This window comes from Galeopterus variegatus, unplaced genomic scaffold, assembly GCF_000696425.1.
Source record: "Galeopterus variegatus unplaced genomic scaffold, G_variegatus-3.0.2 Scaffold62, whole genome shotgun sequence".
Taxonomy (NCBI): Eukaryota; Metazoa; Chordata; class Mammalia; order Dermoptera; family Cynocephalidae; genus Galeopterus; species Galeopterus variegatus.
In genome coordinates, this window is record NW_007726173.1 from 529,038 (window position 1) to 552,273 (window position 23,236).

Below are 23,236 nucleotides of genomic sequence, written 5' to 3' on the forward strand. Positions count from 1 at the left end.
TTTCCAACATAGTTCTGGTAGTTTTGAATGGTCTAGTCAAAAAATACTTTTGGGGGCCGGCCCAGTGGTGCACTGGAGAGTGCGCTGCTTGGGAGTGCGGCGGCGCTCCCGCCGAGGGTTCGGATCCCATGTGGAGACTGGTTCCCGCTCACTGGCTGAGCACGGTGCAGGCACAGCACCGAGGGTTGCGATCCCGTTGCCGGTCCCCGGTATGGGCGCGACACCGAGGGTTGCGATCCCATTGCTGGTCCCCGGTACGGGCGCGACACCGAGGGTTGCGATCCCGTTGCCGGTCAGTAAAAAAGACAAAAAGGAAAAAAAAAATACTTTTGGTGTATAAAAAGCTTACACGCACAATCCAACTTCAGTGAAGTGGAACGCCTTCCTTGTGTCGAGGCTGCAGCTGTGACGAAGGTCACTGCATCATAGCTGGCCCAGATGGTCCTCCCATCTCTAGCTCTCCTACCTCAGCTGCTGCCCTGCAGAGGCCCCTCCTGACACCAGGCACCTGCCATCCTTCAGGTGCCCAAACAGCCTCATCTGAGCCAGGCCTTGCTGTCCACCTGACACCAACCTCCACCCTTTGGTGCTGATGATGCCAATTTCTGCAGTCAGACACTGATTCAATCTGTGAGAGGATCAGAACTACACTGTGCAGCAAGAGAGGCTGTGAGAGGAGAAGGCAAGCGTGTGTGTGGAGACTCTCTGGGCTTCATGTCACTTGGTCTTAAGCGCCCTTGTGCCTGTGGCATGGAAGTCTGTCCACAGCCCCAGGCTAGCACAATCAACCTTTAGGAACTAAACCAACTCCTGGAACAGGAAGCAGAACACCCCAAGTTGGGCCATGGGGGGGTGGTCAGTGGAGGGCATAAACATTGGGCAACAACACTGGACAGAAGTTTCCAGACTAGCTCCTTTAGTGATGAAGGAAGAACGGTGTGTGGAGAGGGTGAGCAAGAAAATGGGTTTGATTCTCAGTGACGTAAGGGCAGGGCTCTAGTAGGAGCGCACCTTATGTGGCTGCAAGTCTCACTGTTGGGGGCAGGTCACATCTAAAATGAGGGGTGGACTTGTGTCCAAGTTAGTAAGAGCTTTTGTCTTTACTGGCAACCAACCAGGGTTAATTATAGGGCTTCTTATTGGCAACAGGGGTGGGTGTTTTGAAAGCTGAGTGTTTATTTGGATTTACAGTAATTGGCAAAATTCAGTCCTCTTGGAGGCGAAACTACCTCTCCCAGTTGTGGGCAAACTGGAAAAAGGGCCTCACCTAGCAACTGCAGGAATTCACATTGTGGATGGTCTGCTAACGCGAGCACCATTGAAACCACTTCTAGCTTCAGCTTTCCTGCGGAGGCAGCAGAACAATGTCTTCAGCAGCTCCCAGGAGCTGGAAGGACTGTGGTGCTGCAGAGGAAGTTCAGGCGAGCGTGCGCTGCCGGGGCTTGATCCGAGGATACAACTGGGGAGCAATGCAGACAGGTCGGGATGAGGAAGAGCACAAGCAGGACCTGTGCCTCTGCTCCCCTCACCTCAGTGTGCTGCCCCAATGGCCGTGAGGCTCACTCTCCTCCCAGGCCTAAGCTGAGCTGTAACCTCTACTCTGAGACCCTACCCGCCTTGTAGAAAGTGCCCCCACCCCAGAGTATTATGTCCCTCTATTTCCCTCACAGTGTGTCATTCCACCTAAACACTTGTCCCTGTCTGGAGACCCATGAGGACATAAGCTCCTGTGGGCAGGCGTCCAGGTGTCTGCTGTGTTCACTTAGGCGCTGGTAGTGCATGTTACTCAGGGAAAGGTTGCTGAACGAACGAGGAGCATCTGCCAGTCCGGGCAAGGCCCACAGGAAAAGACAGCAGAGGCAGCCCCTCTGCCAGGGGACTGATGCAATTATAAACGCAGCCTGCAAGCTCCTGCCTCCCTACCCACCCCCACTGAAGAAATTTCTGGGGTGTAGAGAACTCTAGACTGGGGAAAATCCAGGTGGGGTGAGACTAGTTGCTCGCTGAAGCTCCTCATGAACAGAGCACATTGCACCTTGTGAGTGTCTCAGCCTCCACACGAGCTGATGCCCCAACTGCTCCCATGGGACCTCCAGGGTCCTGCCTGAGCCTCATGCCAACTCTGCAAAGTGGGTACCTGCCCATGTACAGAGGGGGCTGCTCAGGCTTGGTTCCCAGCAGGATTCAACCCATGCTATGACCTGTGTTCTATGACTTATGGGCAAGATAAAAAGGACAGCTGATTTCTCAGTGCCACCCAAGGGGCTCAGGTGCTCACCCCCAGCAGGTTTTTGGGCACATAGCCCTCTCGGTCCCCAAGACGAGCCCACCACCACTCGGTCTCGCTGTCGTCCTTGCGCCTCAGGATGGTGATGGCGTCCCCTTCATGGAAGGATAGCTCGTCGCCGTTCTGGGCCTCGTAGTCCCACAGTGCATACACCATGCCTTTGTTCATCACCCCCAGCTTCTCCTGCACCCCTGGGACCAAAGAGCAGTGGTCAGGCTTCAGTGTGCAGCAGGTGCAGAGAGGAGCCCCACTCAAGAAGGACAACACGCTGCTGCTGAGGCTGCTCTCACAAGGCTCAACAGAGGTCATGGCTGAGGTGAGAGACCAGAGCCACATGACCTGGTGCTTCCCCAGGCCCCACGGATGTCCCATGGCTTACTGTGAACAGCCCTTTGTTTGTCCCCCAATACAGTACTTCTTCCGAAGTCCTGAGTCCAGAGGCAAAGGTGTGTCATTTTAAAAAGGCATGTCTTAAGGTGAAACTTGTAACTCACATCTAGAACAAACTTCTAAAAGTCAGTAACTAAAAGAGCTGTGACTGCTCTTGGATGGCAGCGAATGAACTACATACAATTGATGCACAACCACTGAGCAAGCACACAACCAGGCAGCTCCTTGTAGGTACATTGAGAAAGGGCCTTCTGCAGGACACTTTGATTCTGAAGGCCAGTGGCAACTGCTGGGGGAGCCTCCCTCCTGCCCCACTAGGTGCCAGTGAGACTGCAGCCCCTCCCCATGTAGGCTAGAGTTGCCTGGGGGCTCTTGTGCCCCCAGCCCCACTGCACAATCTAGCCCTGCCCTAAGTGGTGGGTGTCCTCTGGCTGTTTTAGTTTATTACTGGCAGGTTCTCAAGTTACACATGGAATGAATGCCTTGTGACTGTTTAACACTCAGAATAAAGACGACAGTCCAGGTCTTGGGAAATCTGACCCTGGCCAATGCAGCTTAATTAGGACATGAGCTTCACTCACCAAATGGTTCCAGAGACAAAGGGCCATGCCCCTCAGGCCTCGCAGAGATAGAGCGGCCCTGCTTCAAGCCCTGGGGCACCCCAGCAGTGAGGGCACAGATAAAGTGCCACCCAGCCACCCGCACCCATGACAGCTCTACCCTGGGGCAGTATCTATGCAAAGTACAGAAAAGTCATTTTTGTTTTTAGCAATCTGGCATAGAATCCTAATGACACGGACCTTCAGATATGTTTTCAGGAACGAGAGGAAGGGGCAATGTGGCTTCCATTTGAAGAAGACTCTCTGGCTACCTCTGAGGTAGGTGGGAGCAGGCTGAGAATACTGCGCTCATATAGGTGCAGCCCAGGAAGGAGTCTGAGGTGTGCCAGGCCTACCTACGTACCATATAAAAACTGGGAGCACTGAATATAGCCCTCTTCCATCTCCTCACACTTGTCAGCAGCAGTTTCAATGTCGCTGATGGTCGAGGCAAAGACGGCGGCGCCGCTCTCCACCAGCTGCTTGCAGAGGTGGACGCTGTTGCAGGAAGCAGCGCAGTGCAGTGGCGTCCTGCAATCAGAGCAGCATGAAGGTGCAGCCTGGATGAAGCTGCTTACCACGCACTTCTCACAGAAGGCACCATGCCTTCGTGCCAAGCAAGCTCCTGCGTTGTCTTTGTAATGGCATGATTTCTACTAGCAAATTATTTTGGACAACGTATAAACTTTTGAAAAAGGGGGGCAGGAAGTGGATTAAGAAATGGCCTACAAATAGATGTTTGTTGCACAGCAATGTGAATGTACATAACACACTGAAATGTATATTAAGAAGTGGCTGAGATGGTAAGTTTTATGTTACATGTATTTTACCACAAGTAAAACAAAAAGTTCAAATATACAGAATGAAAGCTGTTGGACCCTGCAGGAGACCAGCAGGCCCTGCACAGCAGCACAGCCCTGATCCTAAAGACAAATGGAAATGAAAAACACCAACAGCCTCAGTGTTTAAAGAAAGGGGAACAGCTGAAGTTACTTTTCGTACAGGATAGATGAATGCAGAACACAGAGTGGGTATATTTCATGTAGAATATAGGAGAAGGGGAAGAGTGAACAGTTAGCAGAAAGCTTAGGTTACAATGAGGTATAGGAAGAATATGACCTCAGCTACATCTTTAACAAAATAATCAACACAAAAGGCTGGAATGTTAAGTGGCTAATGCTGACAACAGCTATCTTCCATGGATGGAAAGATGAGTATTCTCGCTCTCTCTCTCCATACTTCCCAATTTTCTAGAATACAAACTTTCCTTTGGTAAGGTAGGGAAAAGTGAATCTCTCAACCCCACACCCCCATGGGGCCCTCACCATCCGTCACTGTCAGCAGCGTTCACGTTGACCCCAAAGTCCAGCAGGAACTTCACGATGTGGTGGTGGCCAGCACACACTGCATTGTGCAGTGGGGTGATCCCTTCGTCATTAGGCTTGCTGGGATCTTCCACCTAGGACACATGGCATGTGAAGGCCCAGCCCACCCCCTTGGCAGCACACACAGTGGTGGGGGCTGCAACTCACCTCGTAGATGATCCTTTGCACCAGATCAAACTCTCCTTCCAGAGAAGCATCTAGGAGCAGTGCCAGAGGGTTAAACCGGACTCTCAGACCATGCCCTGTGCGTTCCGAATTGGGTTTCTTCAGGTTAGTGCGTTTGCTCTGCTGGGAAGGAAGCACACTTTCAGTTTAAAGACAATCTGCCAAAGTGAGGACAAGTGCAAGAACCAACACCTGGGTGGGAAGGAGTGGCAGGGGCCACAGCCCTAATGCAGGGCTCTCTCCAAGAGCAGCTCCTGGAGCAGCAGCAGCAGTACCTAGGCAGCTGCCCCAAGCTCTCTCTGAGGGAAAGCACTGCCCTGGGGCTTGAGCCCCTGGCTCGTACTCATAGAGGGGTACGGGTGCATATGGGATGCTCTTCTTTCCAGAAGACCCTGTGGGAGGGCATATGGTGCCTGACAGTCCAGCTGCTCAGCTGGATGCCAGTCACAGGGGACTGAGCAGATCTTCCCACTGGCAGACAACAGGGCTCTTCCTGCATGTTGATCCCAGCTGAGGGCCTCTGTGCTCCATCAACACTGACTTCCCATCAGGAAGCTTTTTCTAGAAGGCTCTTCCCTCCCCTCTCTGCCCATCCTTCAGGTTCCCATGGCAGCTCTCTTCCTCAGTAAAGCCTCTGGAGCTCCCTGCCTGGACCTCAGGGAGAGGCTCTGCCACCCCGGCATGCCTTTTCATGCCCATGTGTCCATGCTCCCCCCAAGGCCCAACTCAGGGCAGCTGGGACACGCCTGGATCCTGCTGCTTCCAGCACAGCCTAATACAAGGGCAGTGCCCCAAAGGTCCTGGCCGCATGCATGACCAGGAAGGACTGGCTTTGGCCTAGCAATGACACCCACCGTGGAGGCTGCCGGAGGGTGGACAACAGGGGGAAGAGGTACCGGAGGAACTTGCTCTTCCCCTGGAGATGGGGCCTCAGTCAAAGGGCTTGGGATTTGTTCTGTGGAGGGGACTGTGGCCAGGTTGTTGTTATTGTCCTCTGCAGGCTCAGGAGTTTGGTGGTTGGTTTGGGGACAGATGAGCTGTTCTGGTTCAGGGGAAGGTAGCTCATTGTCATTGGCATCTGATGACGGGGCAGGCTCGTCAGGGAGTGGGGCTGTGGGTGGGGCAGGGGTGGGCTCTTCCAGGTTTCCGTTGGCATTGGTATTTCCATTGTCCACGTCAGCCAAGGTGCCCATGAAGTCCTGGGAGGGGCTGGGCTGGTAGAAAGGGTTGCCTTCCATGCCGCCAGCCAACGTGTTGAAGCGCTGGTACAGCAGCTTCTGGATGTTGGGTCCACCGGGGCCCTCGGGCTCTGTGATGGAGCTGCGCTTTTTCAGGGGCCGGGGAGCATTGGCCAGCTTCCTGCGGAGGGCCTCCAGGTCCGCATCGCTCTGGTAGCGCAGCGGTGAGTGCACAATGGGTGTGAGCTTGGTGGGGCTGAGCGGCCGTGGCAGGCTCTCCACACCACTGCTGTCTCCAGCTGGGGCAGGGCCCTCCTGCTCCAGCTCCTTCTCAGCACACTCTGAGGATGGCTGAGGCTGTGACACACTGGTGGACAGTGACCCGTGGAGGAATGGTAGCGGCGATGGAGACGTAGATCCTGATGGTAAGACGGGTTTACCATACACTGCAGAAGACACAAAGCACAGGGGCAATTTCAACACTGCTGCTGAGCATCTGTGACTCCACGAGAGATGGGCTCCTACAGGGAGATGTGTAAATCTGCTGCTGCTATTATATTCGAACTTTAAATCTCCAAGGAAGACTCAGCTACAAGAACCTCCATTGACTTCTTTTGAAAGGTAGGGTGTCTCTCTAAGGTATATGTTTTAACATTTGAGTTTCCAGAATTAAGACTTTTTCAAAAGAAAAAAAAAGGCTGCTGACCTGACTTCCCTGCCCCAAACAAGCCTGCCTAGTTTTCTGGCCACAGAAGAAGACAAAACCACTAAATATGCATCTGACCCTTGGACTAACTCAAATGATATAAAAACGTGGGCCTCCGCAGAATAGGAAGGTTTTATCTGGTAGTCCAGGATTCTTCCACCATGGCCAGAATCTTGCCCATAGGTGAAGACAGGCACCACCACCTGGGAGGCCCTGGGCAGAGATGGCCAGGCACACCCAGAAAGCCCTGAACTGAGTCTGGAAGCTGCAGCCAATGCCCAAGAATGTTTAAGGAGGCCCCAGGCCAGAGCTGACCTGCAGGATCCTCCTATGAAAGTCAGAAACACCATCAGCCTCTGCGGCATGTGTGGAGCTAAGCTCCATTCTCTCCATGGCCTTCCTAGAACACCTTAGGTGCCACACCCCAACCAGGCCTGTTCTCCCCTGTGGGCTCTGGCTCAGCTGTTGCTGGGAGGCCAGAAGGGCCAGCAGTCAAGGCCCATACCCTGCTCACTAGATAGCTCCTTGCACTAGTTACCACAAAGCAGGAGGAAACGAGAAAATTCCTGAAATCTCACCCTTACAGCAGCTGGATTTCCTAAGAAGTGCAGGAAAGTGGACACTCAAGACAGGAAGTCACAGAGCTGTGAATCATCTGCAAAACTGCTCCACAGATTCTTTCATTCCCATCTCACACTAACACCCAGGGCTGTACTTTATGTAAGAATTATACTTAATCCTGAATTATATGTGGCCCAAGTGTAAAGCTATGAAATGGTATTTTCTTAATTAAAAGTATAATTTCCTAGCCCCACGAGGAGGAGAGTATACACCTATGTTACCTGCTTTAACTGACTTATTAGAGGCGCTGTGCACGGCCGGCTGGTAATGCTTAGGTGGTGTGGCTTGCTGCAGGTACATGGAGTATATGGAGCTTGAATTCACCGTCTGGGGTCCTTTCCTGGGAGACTGTGGCCTTGACCCTTTATCAGCCAGAAAGGGCCTGATAGCCACTGTCAGTGGGAGCTCAGGTTTGCCGTCTCCAGCTGGAAATGCAGGTGGCCCTGCTGGCGGGTACGTGGGACTTGGCGGCACAGAAATCCTCTGCTGAATTTGCTGCGAAGAGCCTGGCTGAGGGGCACTGCCTGCCTGGGGCAGTGGGGCAGGCTTCTGCCGACCTGGCAGGCCTGCGTTGGGTCTGGGCAAGCTGCCTTCTTTTCTCCTCTCCAGGGAGCTTGTTGAGCCTGGACCCAGAGGCGAAGGACTTGGGTATGTCCCGTAGCTTGGAGGCGGCTGCTTGCCTACACCAGGTATGGGAGGTGGCACTTTACCAATCTCGATGCCCTAAATTTAGGTGTTAAGAAAAAAAAAGGCACCCTTTGAAAAATTAAGCATATTTCCATCCATGGTCACAAGAGAATACAAAGTAGGATTTGTAATCCTCCAAACCAGCTTGTGACCAGGACACAAGGAGCACTCTAGGGCTCATCGCGCTTCCGCAAAAGTGATACCAAAGTACTGACCAAAAGGTTCGTGCACTTGTGCATGGCTTAGGATCTCATGGCCCAATACCTGTTTCAGGACTTTGGGAGTAATGTGGACCCTCACAGGTTTAACTTGCCTCCCGACACCTCACACCCCTCAGCTTAAGACTCAGAAAGAAGAATAACATTGCTGAGCCTGCTCATGTGTGTGACAGAGACACATAGCCTACCAGCTTCTCTGAGGCTCCTAGTGCTGATAAGGGCAAGGGCTGGCTGGAGATGGTGCCTGGCTTCAGAGCCCCCTCCATGCTTGAGTCCTTCCAGTCTGCACTGGGCGTCTGCGTTGGTTTCATTGAGGAGCTAGAAGTCTGTTTTAATGTTGGCCAGTTTCCATCATTAGCTTTAAAAGAACAGAGGATTTCAGTAGAATTTTTCTTGAAATTAGTTGAACCAACCTAAGAATAACACCCTGCAAGAAACAGATATAGCACTGGGACATCACATTCTGATGGAGCTCTATTAACCAGGTGGTTGACCACCCCTGCATACCAAGCTGTTCCCTCTCTGACTGCCCACAGACCTGTGCAGAGACCAAAGGCAGCCTCTGCTGGCAACTCATCACCAATGCCCAAACTGCTTTCAGGTGTTACCAGACTCAGTGACCAAACCAAAGCTCAGCTGGTGCAGGCACAGGGCTGCACCCCAGTAAATACAGGTCTAATCCATGACATTGACACCACTGAATAAAATAAGCATTTGCACTTACTTTTCAAACACTATTTATAAATACAAAACATACAGCAATAAAAAAAGATTTATCTTTTGACGTCATACATGTTTGACCTGTATTACTTCCATTATTAAAATAAAAATTCTAGTTCAATCTATTAGAAATTTCTATTATCTAAAATGATTTATGATCACAGGAGACCAGTTCAAGTTCCTACTGATTTGGGTAGCAGGAGCATGCTATGACTCTGTTGTAGTGATTAGAAAGCCAGTAATCATCCCCACATTTCCAGGAAAGCCACTGAAAAGATGTTTTTTGCACAACGTTTTCCAATCTGAAAAAGGGCACACAAGTGTTCCCTGGTAACCCAGGGTCATCACAGTGACCTCGGTATAACATCTGTAGGGTCAGATTTATAGCCTGTGACTTGGGCTCTTGTTTCTTTTAGTGGCACAGATGCTGAACTGAAGTGGTCAATGCTTCCGGCTCCATCGGCAATGTGGGATGGAGAGAAATCTGAGGGGACTCGTTTGGGCCCTTGTGACAAGAACAGCATAGCCCCTTGCCTCGTCCCTCCTGCCAGCACAGGCAGGAGGGACACCTATGCAGCAGCAAAGAATGCATTCGTCCTCATGACAATGCTGTGCCCAAACCTGTGGCTCTTGAAGCAGGAAGAGTGAGCACGTCCACAGCGAGGACAAGCAGCACCACTTGGTGCCTGTCAGCGGCTGCTGTACATGCCTGCTCCTCAGCCAAACTGCCTGCAGAGCAGCCCTGCAGACCTTGTTGCAGTCGTTGCTGTGCTAAGGACATCCTACAGGCTCCAGGCAGTGGGGTCCATGATAATTCTAGCTGCACCATGCGGGCCCTAGTGAGGCTTTCCAAGGCCCCGGTACAAACTGTCCCTTGCTCCACATGGGCCTGTTGGCCCATTCCAGGCCACAGTGCCTGTGCTTCCATCCCCTCTTGGTTACATCTTAGACTCAGAGGATGTGTGGCTGGAAACTTGCAGTCTCAGCAGAGCACTGCAATGAACACTGTGGCTGAGGGGGGAAAAGCAGAGCCCACTTGAGACCCAGGAGGCAGGGCAGGGCCAGCACCGAGAGGCTGGATCTCTGTGCCCCATCAGGGTCACAGGGAATGTGGCTGTCCAGCTGCTTCTGAAACCCCCAGGAATGGGAGGCTTTATGGAAATCAGCCATGGGGGTACTAGGAAGGAATGTTCTCCTTTCTTCAGGACAAGGCAAAAGGTTTAGAAGAAGATCACTTATTTTTATTATAAATGGACAATTGTCTTCAAGTATAAGGAGATTCTTGCACTGAAGATAAAACTAAAACACTCATAATGAACTCAGAAAATCATCTTCACTTTTAAAAAACCAACCAACCCCCGCCCCCAAAAACAAAGCCCTTGCTGTGGCAGCATCTGTCACTTGGTGTCAAGCCCTTTCTGAGGACAAGTGGGTATATGTGGCCCAGCCCAAACTTCACAACTGCTGTTGAAGAAAGGGACAAATTGTGTTTATGTGCCATCTATTTCAAGTCTAGATGTGATGAGCAGACCTTTGTCAGTTTGGAAAAACAAATGATTGTTGATTTAGTACGTATTAAAGAGTGTTGTAAACTTCCCACTGGGCCTGTCAGCCACATACGGTTTACAAACAGGCTTGCAGAGAGCCGCGAGGAGCCGCAGTCAGGCCCGACGTCAAGGTCTGACACTGTCCATGAGCTGGTCACTCTCGGTTTACTGTGGCCATCTGTGTGACACAGAACCAGGACAGCCAACATCAAGAGGTTAGAGCCCCTACTGGGGAGATCTCACACCCCAGCTTCACATCTGGGCCGAGATTCTGCCCCAGTTTGGGTTAACACAGGTTTCCTATGCCCGGTCACTTGGAACCACAGTGCAAAGACCAAGGCTAGGGCTCCGCAAGGATGTCTTCTTGTGACCCCTGTGAAGCAGCACAGCACACACCCACAGAGAGAGGGAAAATGGGAAGGTTTTAAAATGAAGTCAGCAGCAAGCAGCTGGCTGTGCTAATTACCTGCCATTGGGAACAGGCGACTAGCTGCTCCTACCAGAGGGTGGCTCAAATGACAAATAACGCTTATCGAAGAAAGCTGCAACTAGGGGTTCATGCCCACCAGGGCTGGTGATGCCCTCCTCTTGCCAGGTTCAGAACATGCCTGGAGCTCCCCAGTGGAGCAGCAGATATGTCACTGTTCACACCAGGTGCCAGGCAAGAGAATATGGAGCAAACAAAAGACCAACACAAATTGATCACCAATCCTGAAAAAAGGACTAAATACAGGCCTGACGGCAGGAGAGTAGCAGTACTGTTTTCGTAAATAAAGGAATGTTTCAATATGTCAGGACATGGATTGCTGACTGTGTGTGTTATAGGAAATGTGTCAGCCCCAGTCATAAAATCTTATTGTAAAGAAGCCCTGACTTTTTAATGCATTGGTTTAAAAAACCATCTGATTCTCTGTGGAGAGCCCACCTGGTACTCAGCTGGGATGCCATGTGGGAAGCTGTGTGCGAGCCCAAGGCTTGAGGCCAAGTCCGTTACTCGGCATGACTGTGGAGTCAAAGACCACAGCAATGGTTGGACTTTTTGATTGAGGAAGCTGGCGCTGAGTCGGGGAAGGAGAGACCAGCTACTGTGCTCTGCTTATAGAGAGGCAGCTGCTCTGCCGGGCAGCAGCAGTGCTAGGACTAGCAGCAGGCCCGTGTAAGTGACGCATCCCCTGCTGGCCACTGAGTGCCCTCCAGGTGCATAAACCCGTGGTCTGAGAAGACGCTCAAGCGTCAGGGTTTTAATCATTTGTTTTGAAAAGTCACATGTAGAGACCTTCAGTTCAATAAAGAGAATTTGTTCTCTTTTTAGGGTCATTATTACTGTGGTAGCACACAGCTCCCCAAACACTGCCTGAGAAGGCAGAGTGCCACAGGGGGAGACTGAGTCTGGACACTGATGTGGGGGTGGAGCCTCAGGAGCCCTGGCACCCCTGCCCTGCCACTTCCCCCCACCGGCCCCCCTTCCCTGCAAGAAGAGGACAGGGCCACTCACCGGATTTGGATCTTCCATGGGCCACATTTGAGGCAATAGAGAGAGACTGAGGCTTTATTGGGTCCCCTGGGACAGGATAGCTTCCAGCACTTGGAACTTGGATGTAAGGCCCCACAGCAGCAACCCTGCCAGACGTGCTCAGGGGTGACTGCGGTGACGACGTGCCATTCACACGGTTCAGCTACAAGTCAGGAAGAAACGAGAGTCAAGATTCTCCTAAATTAAAACAAATCCTAAGCCTGGTGTGAGATTGGCAACTCAGACGTAAACCATTCACTCAATAGTGTGTATGAGGAAAGCCCATCACCCTGAAAGACGGGCATCTAGAAAGGGGAGACTTCAGAGAAGGGGCTCGACCCACAGCCCCATATGAGCAACTCTTTTTGATAATATCTACCCATTTATGAGCCATAAAAACGAGGAGCTGACGTGGTAACAGAACAACATCCACGTGACCGACACACAGCTTCCCTCTTACTTCGGGGATGCTCCCCTTCCCCTGGGCAGACACAGAGGAATTGGTCAAAGCTTGGGCTCTGAGCCTGGCTTCAAATCCTGCTCTGACACTTATTTGCTGTGCTGCCTTGGGCAAGTGACTTAACCTCTTGAGTCTCTGTGCCCACATCTGTAGTCACAATAAGGGCTGTTGTACAAGCCATACAGGGCACAGTGACCAGGAGGCTCTCACTCCCAGCCCTAAGCCTGGCTTCCTGAAGGCAGCTCTGCCTTTTTCAGCAAGGACACAGACCCACAGACAGAGGACACTGGTCATATAACACTGCCCAAGGACAAAAGGGTCTGTAACAGGGGTTCTAGCTAGAGAATCACTAACTCCTTAGTGTCCCTAGATAAGGCTCTCAGTGGGGATCCATAAGCCCCTACAATTGTTTGCAAGATTCTGTATGCATGAGCATGTGTCATTTTAGGGAAAGAGTTCATGACTTTCACAATTGCTGAAAGGTACCTAGGACCCTTGGGTACAGACACATCTTTACAGAAGCATCGACTTCTTCAAGGAGATCCCTTGAAGTATCATGTGGGATGAATCTAGCCATTTTATCCATCAACTTGGATAGGCCATACTCCCCAGATATTTGGTCAAACACCAGTCTAAATGTTGCTATGAAAGTTTTTTTTTTTTTTTTAAAGATGACCGGTAAGGGGATCTTAACCCTTGACTTGGTGTTGTCCACACCATGCTCACCCAGTGAGCTAACCAGCCATCCCTATATGGGATCTGAACCCGTGGCCTTGGTGTTATCAGCACCACACTCTCCTGAGTGAGCCACGGGCTGGCCATATGAAGGTATTTTTAAGGTGAGATTAACATGTAAATCAGGTGACTCTGAGTAAAGCAGATTATGGTGGGTGGGTCTCATCCAGTCAGTGGAAGGCCTTAAGAGAAAAAGACTATGGGGCCGGCCTGTGGCTCACTTGGGAGAGTGCGGTGCTGATAACACCAAGGCCATGGGTTCGGATCCTATATAGGGATGGCCGGTTTGCTCACTGGCTGAGTGTGGTGCTGACAACACCACGCCAAGGGTTAAGATCCCCTTACCGGTCATCTTTAAAAAAAAGAGAGAGAGAGAGAGAAAAAGACTATGTCTCTGAGGAAGAGGGAAGTCTGCCTGCTGACCGCCTTTAGACTTGAGCTGTAGCATCGACTGTTTCCTGGTCTCCAGGTTGCAGGCCTGTCTTGCAGATTTCAGACTTCCCTCCACAATCACATGAGTCAATTCCTTAAATAAATCTTTCTCTCTTCTCTCTGGATTTAGGCACTGCCTGCTCCCTAATCTCTGAGTGCCACACCCAGCCAAAGATACCCAGCGCACAACAGCCTCTTATCCATGCAGGCACTCAGTGCTGTGCAAGCTCAGTGGTGTGTGCACTCAGTGCTGTGCTGTGAGTGACAGAAGACCTGGGACACCCTGACTACAGGGCAATAGAGGGGGGTCACAGGCCCTAGGACCACAGACTAATATATAGATGTTATAATAAAAATGAAGTAATGACCTGGAAAGCTGAAAGAAAAGAGACCAGGTGCAGACATTTTACCAAATAGAATTCCTACAATCCCATTTTGTCTGTATTAAGCAAAAGAAAAACCATTAGCAACACTCTCCTCTGGAGAACAGGGTGGAAAGGATTTTCATATTTCTGTACTATTTTAAGTTTTTTCAATGAGCATTACCTTTGGTATTCAAAATACCAAAGATTTTTTTAAAAGTATAACCTTAAACAGCATTTTGTTCCAGAGTTTACAAAACCCTTCCACAAGGGTCATTTCTAAGAATCCTCACAACATGTCCTGGGGCAGGTAGGACAAATCAGTTTACAGCAAGGACAGGAGGCTACAAAGGTCAAGGATCTGCCCAAAGTGGCACAGCTTAAAGTGCAGGAGGAGGAGCATGCCGGGTGCCGCAGCTACAGAGCCAACAGTGCCCCCTAGTGGAGAAGAGACAGAAATGCCCAGGGAGGATGGAGGGCATGACAGGGAAGCCAGAGCTGCAGGCCAGGGATGGTTCTGACCCCACACTCCAGGAAACAAATGAGTCTCTGAGAAAATGAACTTTCTTCTGCTGTCATTTTTGATGTTTATGCCCAATTTATGTTTTATCAGATGTGGCAGAAGGGAAAGCATAATGCCATTTAGTGAAGATGAGTGATTTCTGGGTGAACCATGTTTAAGTTTATCTCAGAAATTTTCTTTTGAACATACCTGAATTTTTTTCCCATAAAGACGCTCACGCAGCTCGCTGATTCGCTTATCCATCATGGCCACCTCCATGTTCCGCTTATTTAAGAGTTCCTTCTGCTGCTGGAGTTTTGAATTCTGCTCCTGGTTCAGCTGGTTACGAATCTGCAAAACAAAAATACAACTTTTATGACTTGCATTAATTCAAAAGTTGAATTCTCATTGCCAGGAAGATTAAAACATCTGAATATATTTTGTGCCTACTATTAAATTAGAATCCATTAATTTGTTTCCAGTTCCTGATTTTCCCAGCCTATACTAAGGAGAAAGACAGGAAGATGAGGCTGCTTTAATAGAAACATTCCCCAGACCCAGGTGAGTTACCTGTAGCTCTTGGTACAGTCTTTTTAACTCCACCGCTGCTGGTCCTGTCAACTTGCCATTGTAAGGCTGGAAGCCGTTCAGTTTTCCTTTCTTTAAATCTTCCAACTGCTGACTAAGCTGATCAACTCTTAAAATTGCAGTCTGTACTTCTTGCTTCTTTTCCTGGAACATGGCACTGAACCTTTCTATTTCAGCAGCTATAATTGCCCACAAAAAGAAAAAAACCCCATCATTTAGTTGGTATTCTCTTTTCTTCATTTCTACCCATTGAACTCAACTCTAGTATCACCTAATGCCAGACCTTAAGGAAAACTGTGATATGAATAATCCAAAACACATTTTGAAAAGACTTTGGAACACATGATGTGACTGCTCATAGAGCAAACAATGATACTCATATTTGTATTAGTTACTGAATATCTTTAGAGCAATCAGTCCAAAATCTGGCTTGGTCAAGCCACTTAGGAATCTCAGTGCACCAGCAGACCAAAGGCTTCCTGAAGACAAGAGCATCCAAGCCTGTCTTGCTCATCTTTATAACATAAAGCAGGCACTAACTGAACTGATGGATACAATCACAGTCCACACACAAAAAAGTGAGCATCTGCATGGCTTATCTTAATGCACAAATACAATTTAAGTCATTCAATGAAAACAGACCCTCACAATGAGTGAGTCTTAGAGCATCCCCACCCCAATCCAAAGGGCTGCTGTTACAAATGTAACAAAAGAAGGGCTACAAGAGATCTTTTAAGATATCTTAACCTAACCACCCACATCCTGTTAGATGCAGATGACAGAGCAAAGCTTTAGAGCACTTGTTATGTATGGCAAGATTGAGATTCGAGGTGAATCTGTGGCTGAGATGGTCAGGCAGGTGGCCTCTGTTTCAATTTCTCTACATCTGACAAGTATGGAGGCAAGTGGGACTGTGAGCACATACACAGATTGCCATTCATAATTTTGCTGTAATCGACTTGTCCTCTCATGGCACGAATCTTCTTCAGCTTGTTTTCTTGGGCTTCAACTCGTTCTTTCAATTTCTGAAGCTTTTCATTTTCAGAAATAGACTGCTGCTGACGACGCTCCTGTTGCTTTAGAAAATGTAAACGTTGTTCCTAATGAAAGAAGGAAAAAAATCTAACTTTGAAAACTGAAACTTATGATCACTTTTATACACTAAAAAAAATTTCGAGTATCACCTATCAATGACTATTAAAGAAACACTAGAGGAATCTTGTACACATCAGACCACACAAAACTGAAATTATTGGGCATATATAAGTTTGAGATAGGAAGAATTTGGGGATGTTTAAAAGAGGATTTTATTACACACACCCATCTACACCATTCAGTTAGTTAATAGAAGTGCTTCTGCAGAAAAGCTCACAGCAGGAGAACATGCACCAACTAGCATAATCTCATCTTCACACTGTCACATCTGTGAGTCCCAGCCAGCCTTAGTTTCCTGCTGTCACTGACAGGTTTCCTGCTGCTACAAAGCAGCTTCCAAGAATCCCTTATTTAACTTCCTAAAGGAAATAACCACTGACCAGCAGAGGATTTTACACTGAAAAGAGACAAGGCGATCAGTAAGGAGACAAATCTCCATTTTTCTAAGTGACACTAACAATCAAGCATTGTTTGCTTCCTTCAGGATTAGTTTCTTCAAAAATAATAAAACAATAACAGAACAATCCTAAAATAAAGATATATGCAATACTCTTCAATAGTTTTTTTCCCTATTAATGTGAAAACATACCTTAAGGATAACAGTCAACATTAAATATTCATGGTCCCATATGTATGCATAAAATATACCTAAATAAGGAGAGGTTTAAGCTGTGATTATGAAGGCATTACATACTACACTCTAAGGTAAGGAAATATGTGCTTAAATATTTAAGATTTAGCATTAACTTGTGACTTACATTGTAGAAGAAAATTTTTTTTAAATAACAGCAATATTCTTGGATTAATATTTGGAAAGGAAATAAAAAGCAGAATTAGAAAATTTTACAATTACATAATACTATGTACATTTTATCTTAGAAATCTTATTAATGGGATAGTTCCAATTTACTTAACTTTTAACTGTCTTTTATTCTCATGAATCCAATAAACTTTATGAGACAACTTTTAAAACGTCACACTTAAATTATTATTTGCATAAAAGTGAATAATACAATAAACTACATAGTCATTCAATAAGTAAAAAAAAATGGATTGGACATTTGATTATTAAGAAAATCTCTCTACCGAAGAAAGCAATAAGAACCTAGTTGGTAATGTTTAAAGGTTCTCTTTAAAGCAGTTTCAGAACACTTTAAGATCATTTACAACATGAATTATTTTTAGCAAGCACTGGTGATAAGTCTGACTTTTTTAGTGTATCAAGTAGGACTAAATCATTATTTAGACAAATTCCAAATCCTACTCTGCAGAGTTTCAGCAGCAAATGTAGAATTCAGTATGAATAATGAGTATGAACGATGCCTCACTCTGTAATAAACCAAACAGGCTCCATGCGGAGCAGAGCACCAGGAAGCCCTGTTAACCAGTGGCCATTGTCTCTGGGCCCCTGACCAGCGTTTTTATCAGATTGCTGGTTCCCTCTGGAACACTAATACCAACTACACAGCTGAGAATAAACCCAAAGGAAAAAGGAGATGACAACAGAAAGCATACTTTCTTTCTAAATTTTATCTATGATTTGGATAAGGTCCACCATTTCTTGTTCTGGGGTGTTTGTGTGTGTGTGTCAAGGGTCAGCTGCTCTTGCTCTGATGCCTTCCCAACTTCCAAAGCTACAATATGATATTTTATTTCAAAAGTGATAACAGAGAGAAAGACATTGCATTTGGCACTCTCATGGCATGGTCCTATCTCACAAGTGTTACCTGTGAATGTATTAACCCCAACCTAAAACGATGGTTGAAAACGTATTTTTTAAACAATGTTTCCCTACCTCTACACTTTTATAACTTACCTTGGCAACCAACATCTGCTGCTGATTTTCAATCTGCTGTTGTTGCCTTGCTGCCATATCTTGGAGCTCTGAGAGGGTAAGTTCAACACGTGGATTCCCAACCTACAGAGAAAAAAGCCACTCTTATTGGAACAGAAATTTATCTGCATAATTGTCCTTCTCTAGCATCAGAACTCACACATATCAGGATTCTAGATACGTTCCCTATCAGTTAGGAGAATACAAATTAGTTTATTTTCTCTTAAGAACTGTTCCTAATTGTGGACTGCTTTCATTAAACGTAAATAAGTTTTTCTAATGCATAAACATCACATACTATATTTACTAAGGGGCTCAACTTTAAGGAAACCTTTGCAAATGTGTATTATAAGTGACATTCCTATTAGAGTGGTGATTTAACAGGTATATTTGAGCAAATGGGGCTGTCAAATGTTTAAGGCTACACAACCCCAAAAAAATGTGCAGGTGACACCTAAGGACAAATGTCATCTCATTGTTACTTGGTCTCAAGAAACTGAAATATACAACAGATACTAAAATACAAATATGTCATTATAAACATCTTATGTGCAGCCTACACGAATAACTGACAAAATCACCTGACAGAGAATTATATATGTGAAATGAATTCAAAAGGTAATACGCAGAGGAGTGGCAACTGGCTATGTCCCCATTCTTTGTTAATAATGCTTTATTTATATGAACCTATTTAAGCTTCAGAATGACCGATGAGGTAGGTACTATTATCATATCTCCATTTTACAGATAGGAGAACAAGCACAGGGCAGAGCAGAGGCACAGAGTCTGTGGTTCCTGACCATTACACACAGCACACTATTTACTAAGTCCATGCCAAGTGCACACTGTAGTGCCAGACATGTCACATGCACTACGTGATATGCTCTTCAGGCCTGTATGGTGGGATGAGCACCACTCTGGGTGAGGAGTCATGGTGGGAGGTGAAGGGACACACCCTAAAACTCATAAAAGCAACAGAGGTCCAACTCCAACAAGTCCATCTTCCTCCAAACCCTTCAGCTCCACCCACGGAGGCCACACAGTTCTTCCTCGGACCCCCACTTTCTACTTTTAGGTTCATGCATTCTCTTACAACCCCTTTACCTTCCGCCACCCTTAAATGTCTTATCATTCTTAATAGTTGGTTCTAATGCCTGTTCCTTCAGCTCCATGTCTTCCCAAACCTTTACGGGGTTCAAGCACGTTCTTGAACAAATGGAATCAGGATTTGTTCAACAATACTCTTAACTGGAACCCCCACTCTGTTTATCTAAAGGTCCTAAAGAAGCAATACGGAACAAGCCTCTTCTCAAAACTAGATATTTTAAACCGCCAAGTTTCAGAAACTTCCACTGAAAAAGAAATGTATTTTACAAACAAAAAAAGTCTGACAGAAGTGTCCAAATGACCGAGACTATTTCTACTTTAATACTACTAAAGTGTGACAAATTTCTACCTACTGAGATTTTCCAATCACAACAAAAGATATTTCTTAAAACCTTCAGAACTTTTACTTCTTAAACACTCTGACTAGAGAAAACTATATCCATTCAACAAATCTTTCAATTTACATTAATTTCATAGTTTAAAACTTATTGAAAAAACAAATTAAAAATTATCTTTTTGGTTTCCTTTCCCCACCAATGGCTTAGAACAACAATGAAAACAAGACAGAAATTTAACTGTTTCAGTATGCTGTTTTTTGTTTTGTTTTGTTTTGTTTTGGCAGCTGGCAGGTAACAGGGATTGAAGTCAGACCTTGGTGTTATCAATACCACACTCTAGCTAACCAGCCAGCCATGTTCAGTATTCTGATATTTATACCAAAACGTTGAGCTTATAAAAATATTTTACTTAAACCAAAAAGTATTTTATTTGCCAATATATATGTTTATACTCTCTTTGTACGTATTGCATGTGTTTTTCTAACCACAAAATTAAGACATGCCACATTATAAGAAATTCAGGCATTGTATCGTGTGTATATATATATATATATATATATATATATATATATATATATATATACTAATTAGTATATATATATACTAATATATAAAATAATAAAATTTTATAGAAGTACACCTTACATAAAGATAAGTGTGATAAATCATAGTGTGCAGCTCAATGAATTACTTCAAAGTGAATATGCCTGTGTAATTTAACTGTATTTTGAATGGGTTATAAAAACACAAGCCACCATAAACATGTAAGCCAACAAATACATAACAATTTACATTTCAGTGTATATTCCCTCACTTGTGCAACGTGAAAATTTAGCAAAAAGAAGTATTTTTTCATCAAGTAAAAAAAACCCTTTTGATGAAAATTCGATCCTTTTGTAACGGACCTATCATCATATTACGTGTAAACTAATCTCCACTTAAATTTTCCATATGAACTCAAATTATTCAAACAAACCTACTACCTAATTCCTGGACATTTCTTTTCATTGCCTCTGATAAGAAATCAAATTCTGTTCCCTCAGGCACTTCAAGATCTGAAGGATGAGTTCAACCCCAGTTCCCACAGAGCACAGGCCGCTTCCACAGCTAAGTGAAATTAGCAGGAAAGTTCTCTAGCAACATCCAGGCAGGCACCTACAGATATGGGTCCAGAAAAACGGAAACACCTCACCAGCTTTAAGCCTGCTCCAATGATCCTTTCATGGCTGCCTGCGGCCCTCAGGGATCAGGGTCCCCTCTAATGCTACCTGAACTCTGGAGTCCGGGAAACATATTTATGTTCCCAAGGAACACGGTTCACTCTCCAGCCTACCACTGACATCACTCATTTTCCACAATAAACACAGCCTACCCCACTGCAGGTCTAACTATTCCCTCCCACCCCCGATTCCTGCAAGAGCAGAGAGAAGCAGAAGCCTCTCACCCTAGCCTTTGCGATCACATCGTATTACCTTTATCTCATATCACCCCCTTCTTTCTCCAAACTTCCACAAACCCACCTGTAGAAATGACAAATTAAGACTTTATTTGCTAACTTAAAATATTTTTATATACAAAATTCTAACCTGACAGAAGACTTGTTCCAGGGACCCACTAGATAACAAGAGACTTTGTGAGACTCTGGATTTATAAGTGACTCAATGCTTCCTCATCCTTCTACCATATCCCCTCACATTCCAACATGGATGGCATCTTTTCAAACTCAAAAGCCCATACTTTTCATTCTGTCTTCCTGTGGAAGAGTCTACAGCCTCCTCACCATTTTAACTGCCTTTCCAGATCTTTCCTACCACCTCACTAACCCAAATTGCCTCTGACCTCTATCACCTCCCTCCTGACCATGTCCTTAATTCCTGGCTGCCTGCCAAGGCTGTAAGTGGTGGTGCAACGGAACTAGATAATTGAAGAAGCCAAATACCATGCTTGAGACCCCAGCACTAGTAAGTGGCAGGGCAGGACTGAAGATGGTGTCTTCCTCTGCACAACAGGGTTATCATGAAGGTGTTGGGGATACATATCTTCTGAGTACTATCCATGCTCAATACCACAATACCAGACAATTCATTTACCTTCTACAGTAGATTGAACTATGTCCCCCCAAAACTCCCTGAAAATTGAATTGTGTCCCCCAAGTTTCATGTATTAGAAACTTAGCCCCCACTGTGACTGTTAAGAGGGGGGGAAATCCTATTATGGTAATTGAAAGGTGCAGCCTTGAAGGGGTGATTGGATTGTACGACAGTGAAGTAGTGAATGGATTAAAAATGCTGGTCAGGGGCGTGGTTCTGAGGGCTTTAAAAGAAGAGAGTCTGTCTCTCTCTCTGCTCTCTCTGCTCTACCATCTTGCAGTGTGAGACCCCTGGGTCACTGTCACCACCACCAGATGGACTCTGGACTTCCCAGCCTCAGAAACTATAAGCAAAAAATTTTGTTTTCTTTATATCACCCAGTTTCAGGTGTTCTGTTATAGCAACACAAAATGGACTAATACACCTTCCACATGCCAGATATGATCCTAGACACTGTAGGTGATATATAAAGAAAAGTCATAATGCAGTTTTCAGTGAGCCTCCATTCTGGTGAAAGAGATGAGAATCCCACAAGGGAAGCAATTAGATTACCACAATTGAATTCAACTCAGCCTGTATTTTCACTGTGAAACAAAGACAGCATTTCCCAGTGTAGCAGTGGGGACATGGAATGTCACCATGCACTCTTGTAAAAGTGCTCTGTTTAGGCTGGCCCCCATCTTGAAAAGCTCATGAGAAGCTCATAAAAGCAGGACATTTCACTACACTACACTCAGCTACCCTGGGTCTAACCATTATGGAATAATGGGGCTGAAAATAAAAACATGTCTCTGAAAACCTCCCACCCCCAAACAATGAGTCAAAATAAGAAGCTAAACCCTTTGTACACTATCATTCCTGACTTCACAGAAATTCCAAATAAAAATATTATTTCACAACATCCATAATGAACAAAAATAAAACATGCTTTTTAAATTTTTTTACAGTCCTAAATTTAAGACTAGCAACTTTTTCTAAAAATATGGATAAGCATATATTCTAGTCCACTTCAGATTCAAAACTTAAAAAACTGCCATACTGGTAATATGTTAACAAAACGAAGTAACAGGCTAGTTTAAGAAATACACAGTGACATACAAGCCAGCTGCCAAAAACAAACAAATGAAAAAGAAATACACAGTAAAATCGACGTTTACTTTTTTTAAAAAAAAAGATGACCGGGCCGGCCCGTGGCTCACTTGGGAGAGTGCGGTGCTGATAACACCAAGGCCACGGGTTAGAGGAGGTGATGTGCAGAAGTGAGTGTGTGAGGTCTGGAAGAAGCACGATCCAGGCAGGAGAAACAGCAGCTTTTCTTTCCACGTGGTAATGTTACACAACGTTCAGAACTTACCCTCTCCTTGTCTCTTGCTGCTTCTCCTTTCTTTAAAAAAATCTACTGAGATTATTACGATTAAGAGATCCTATCAAAACTCTTTTTTTTTTTCCTTTTTGTCTTTTTTCGTGTCTGGCAACGGATCGCAACCCTCAGTGTCGCGCCTGCACCGGACCGGGACCGGCAATGGGATCGCAACCCTCGGTGTCGCGCCCACACCTCGCTCAGCCAGTGAGCGGGAACCGGTCTGTATGTGGGATCCGAACCCTTGGTGGGAGTGC

The 23,236-nt window shown here is 46.3% G+C and overlaps 1 protein-coding gene across 2 annotated transcripts in view; it reads right to left on the minus strand.

Annotated features, from left to right (window-relative positions):
• Positions 1-1,152: 1,152 nt before the first annotated feature.
• Positions 1,153-23,236, minus strand: part of PPP1R13B (protein phosphatase 1, regulatory subunit 13B) — a 50,454-nt gene continuing 28,370 nt past the window's right edge. Inside the window, exons 4-16 of one of the 2 annotated variants that reach the window (XM_008576587.1) lie at positions 18,067-18,168; positions 16,021-16,195; positions 15,078-15,274; positions 14,718-14,858; positions 11,999-12,179; positions 8,425-8,594; positions 7,553-8,054; positions 5,681-6,450; positions 4,809-4,946; positions 4,602-4,735; positions 3,641-3,807; positions 2,279-2,478; positions 1,153-1,459 (exon numbers count right to left, since the gene is read on the minus strand). In XM_008576587.1, the coding sequence (XP_008574809.1) occupies positions 1,418-1,459; positions 2,279-2,478; positions 3,641-3,807; positions 4,602-4,735; positions 4,809-4,946; positions 5,681-6,450; positions 7,553-8,054; positions 8,425-8,594; positions 11,999-12,179; positions 14,718-14,858; positions 15,078-15,274; positions 16,021-16,195; positions 18,067-18,168 (2,919 nt within the window). In that variant the 3' untranslated portion in view covers positions 1,153-1,417. Of the gene's footprint in view, positions 1,460-2,278; positions 2,479-3,640; positions 3,808-4,601; positions 4,736-4,808; positions 4,950-5,680; positions 6,451-7,552; positions 8,055-8,424; positions 8,595-11,998; positions 12,180-14,717; positions 14,859-15,077; positions 15,275-16,020; positions 16,196-18,066; positions 18,169-23,236 lie in introns of both variants that reach the window. The other variant, XM_008576594.1, reaches the window with a different exon arrangement.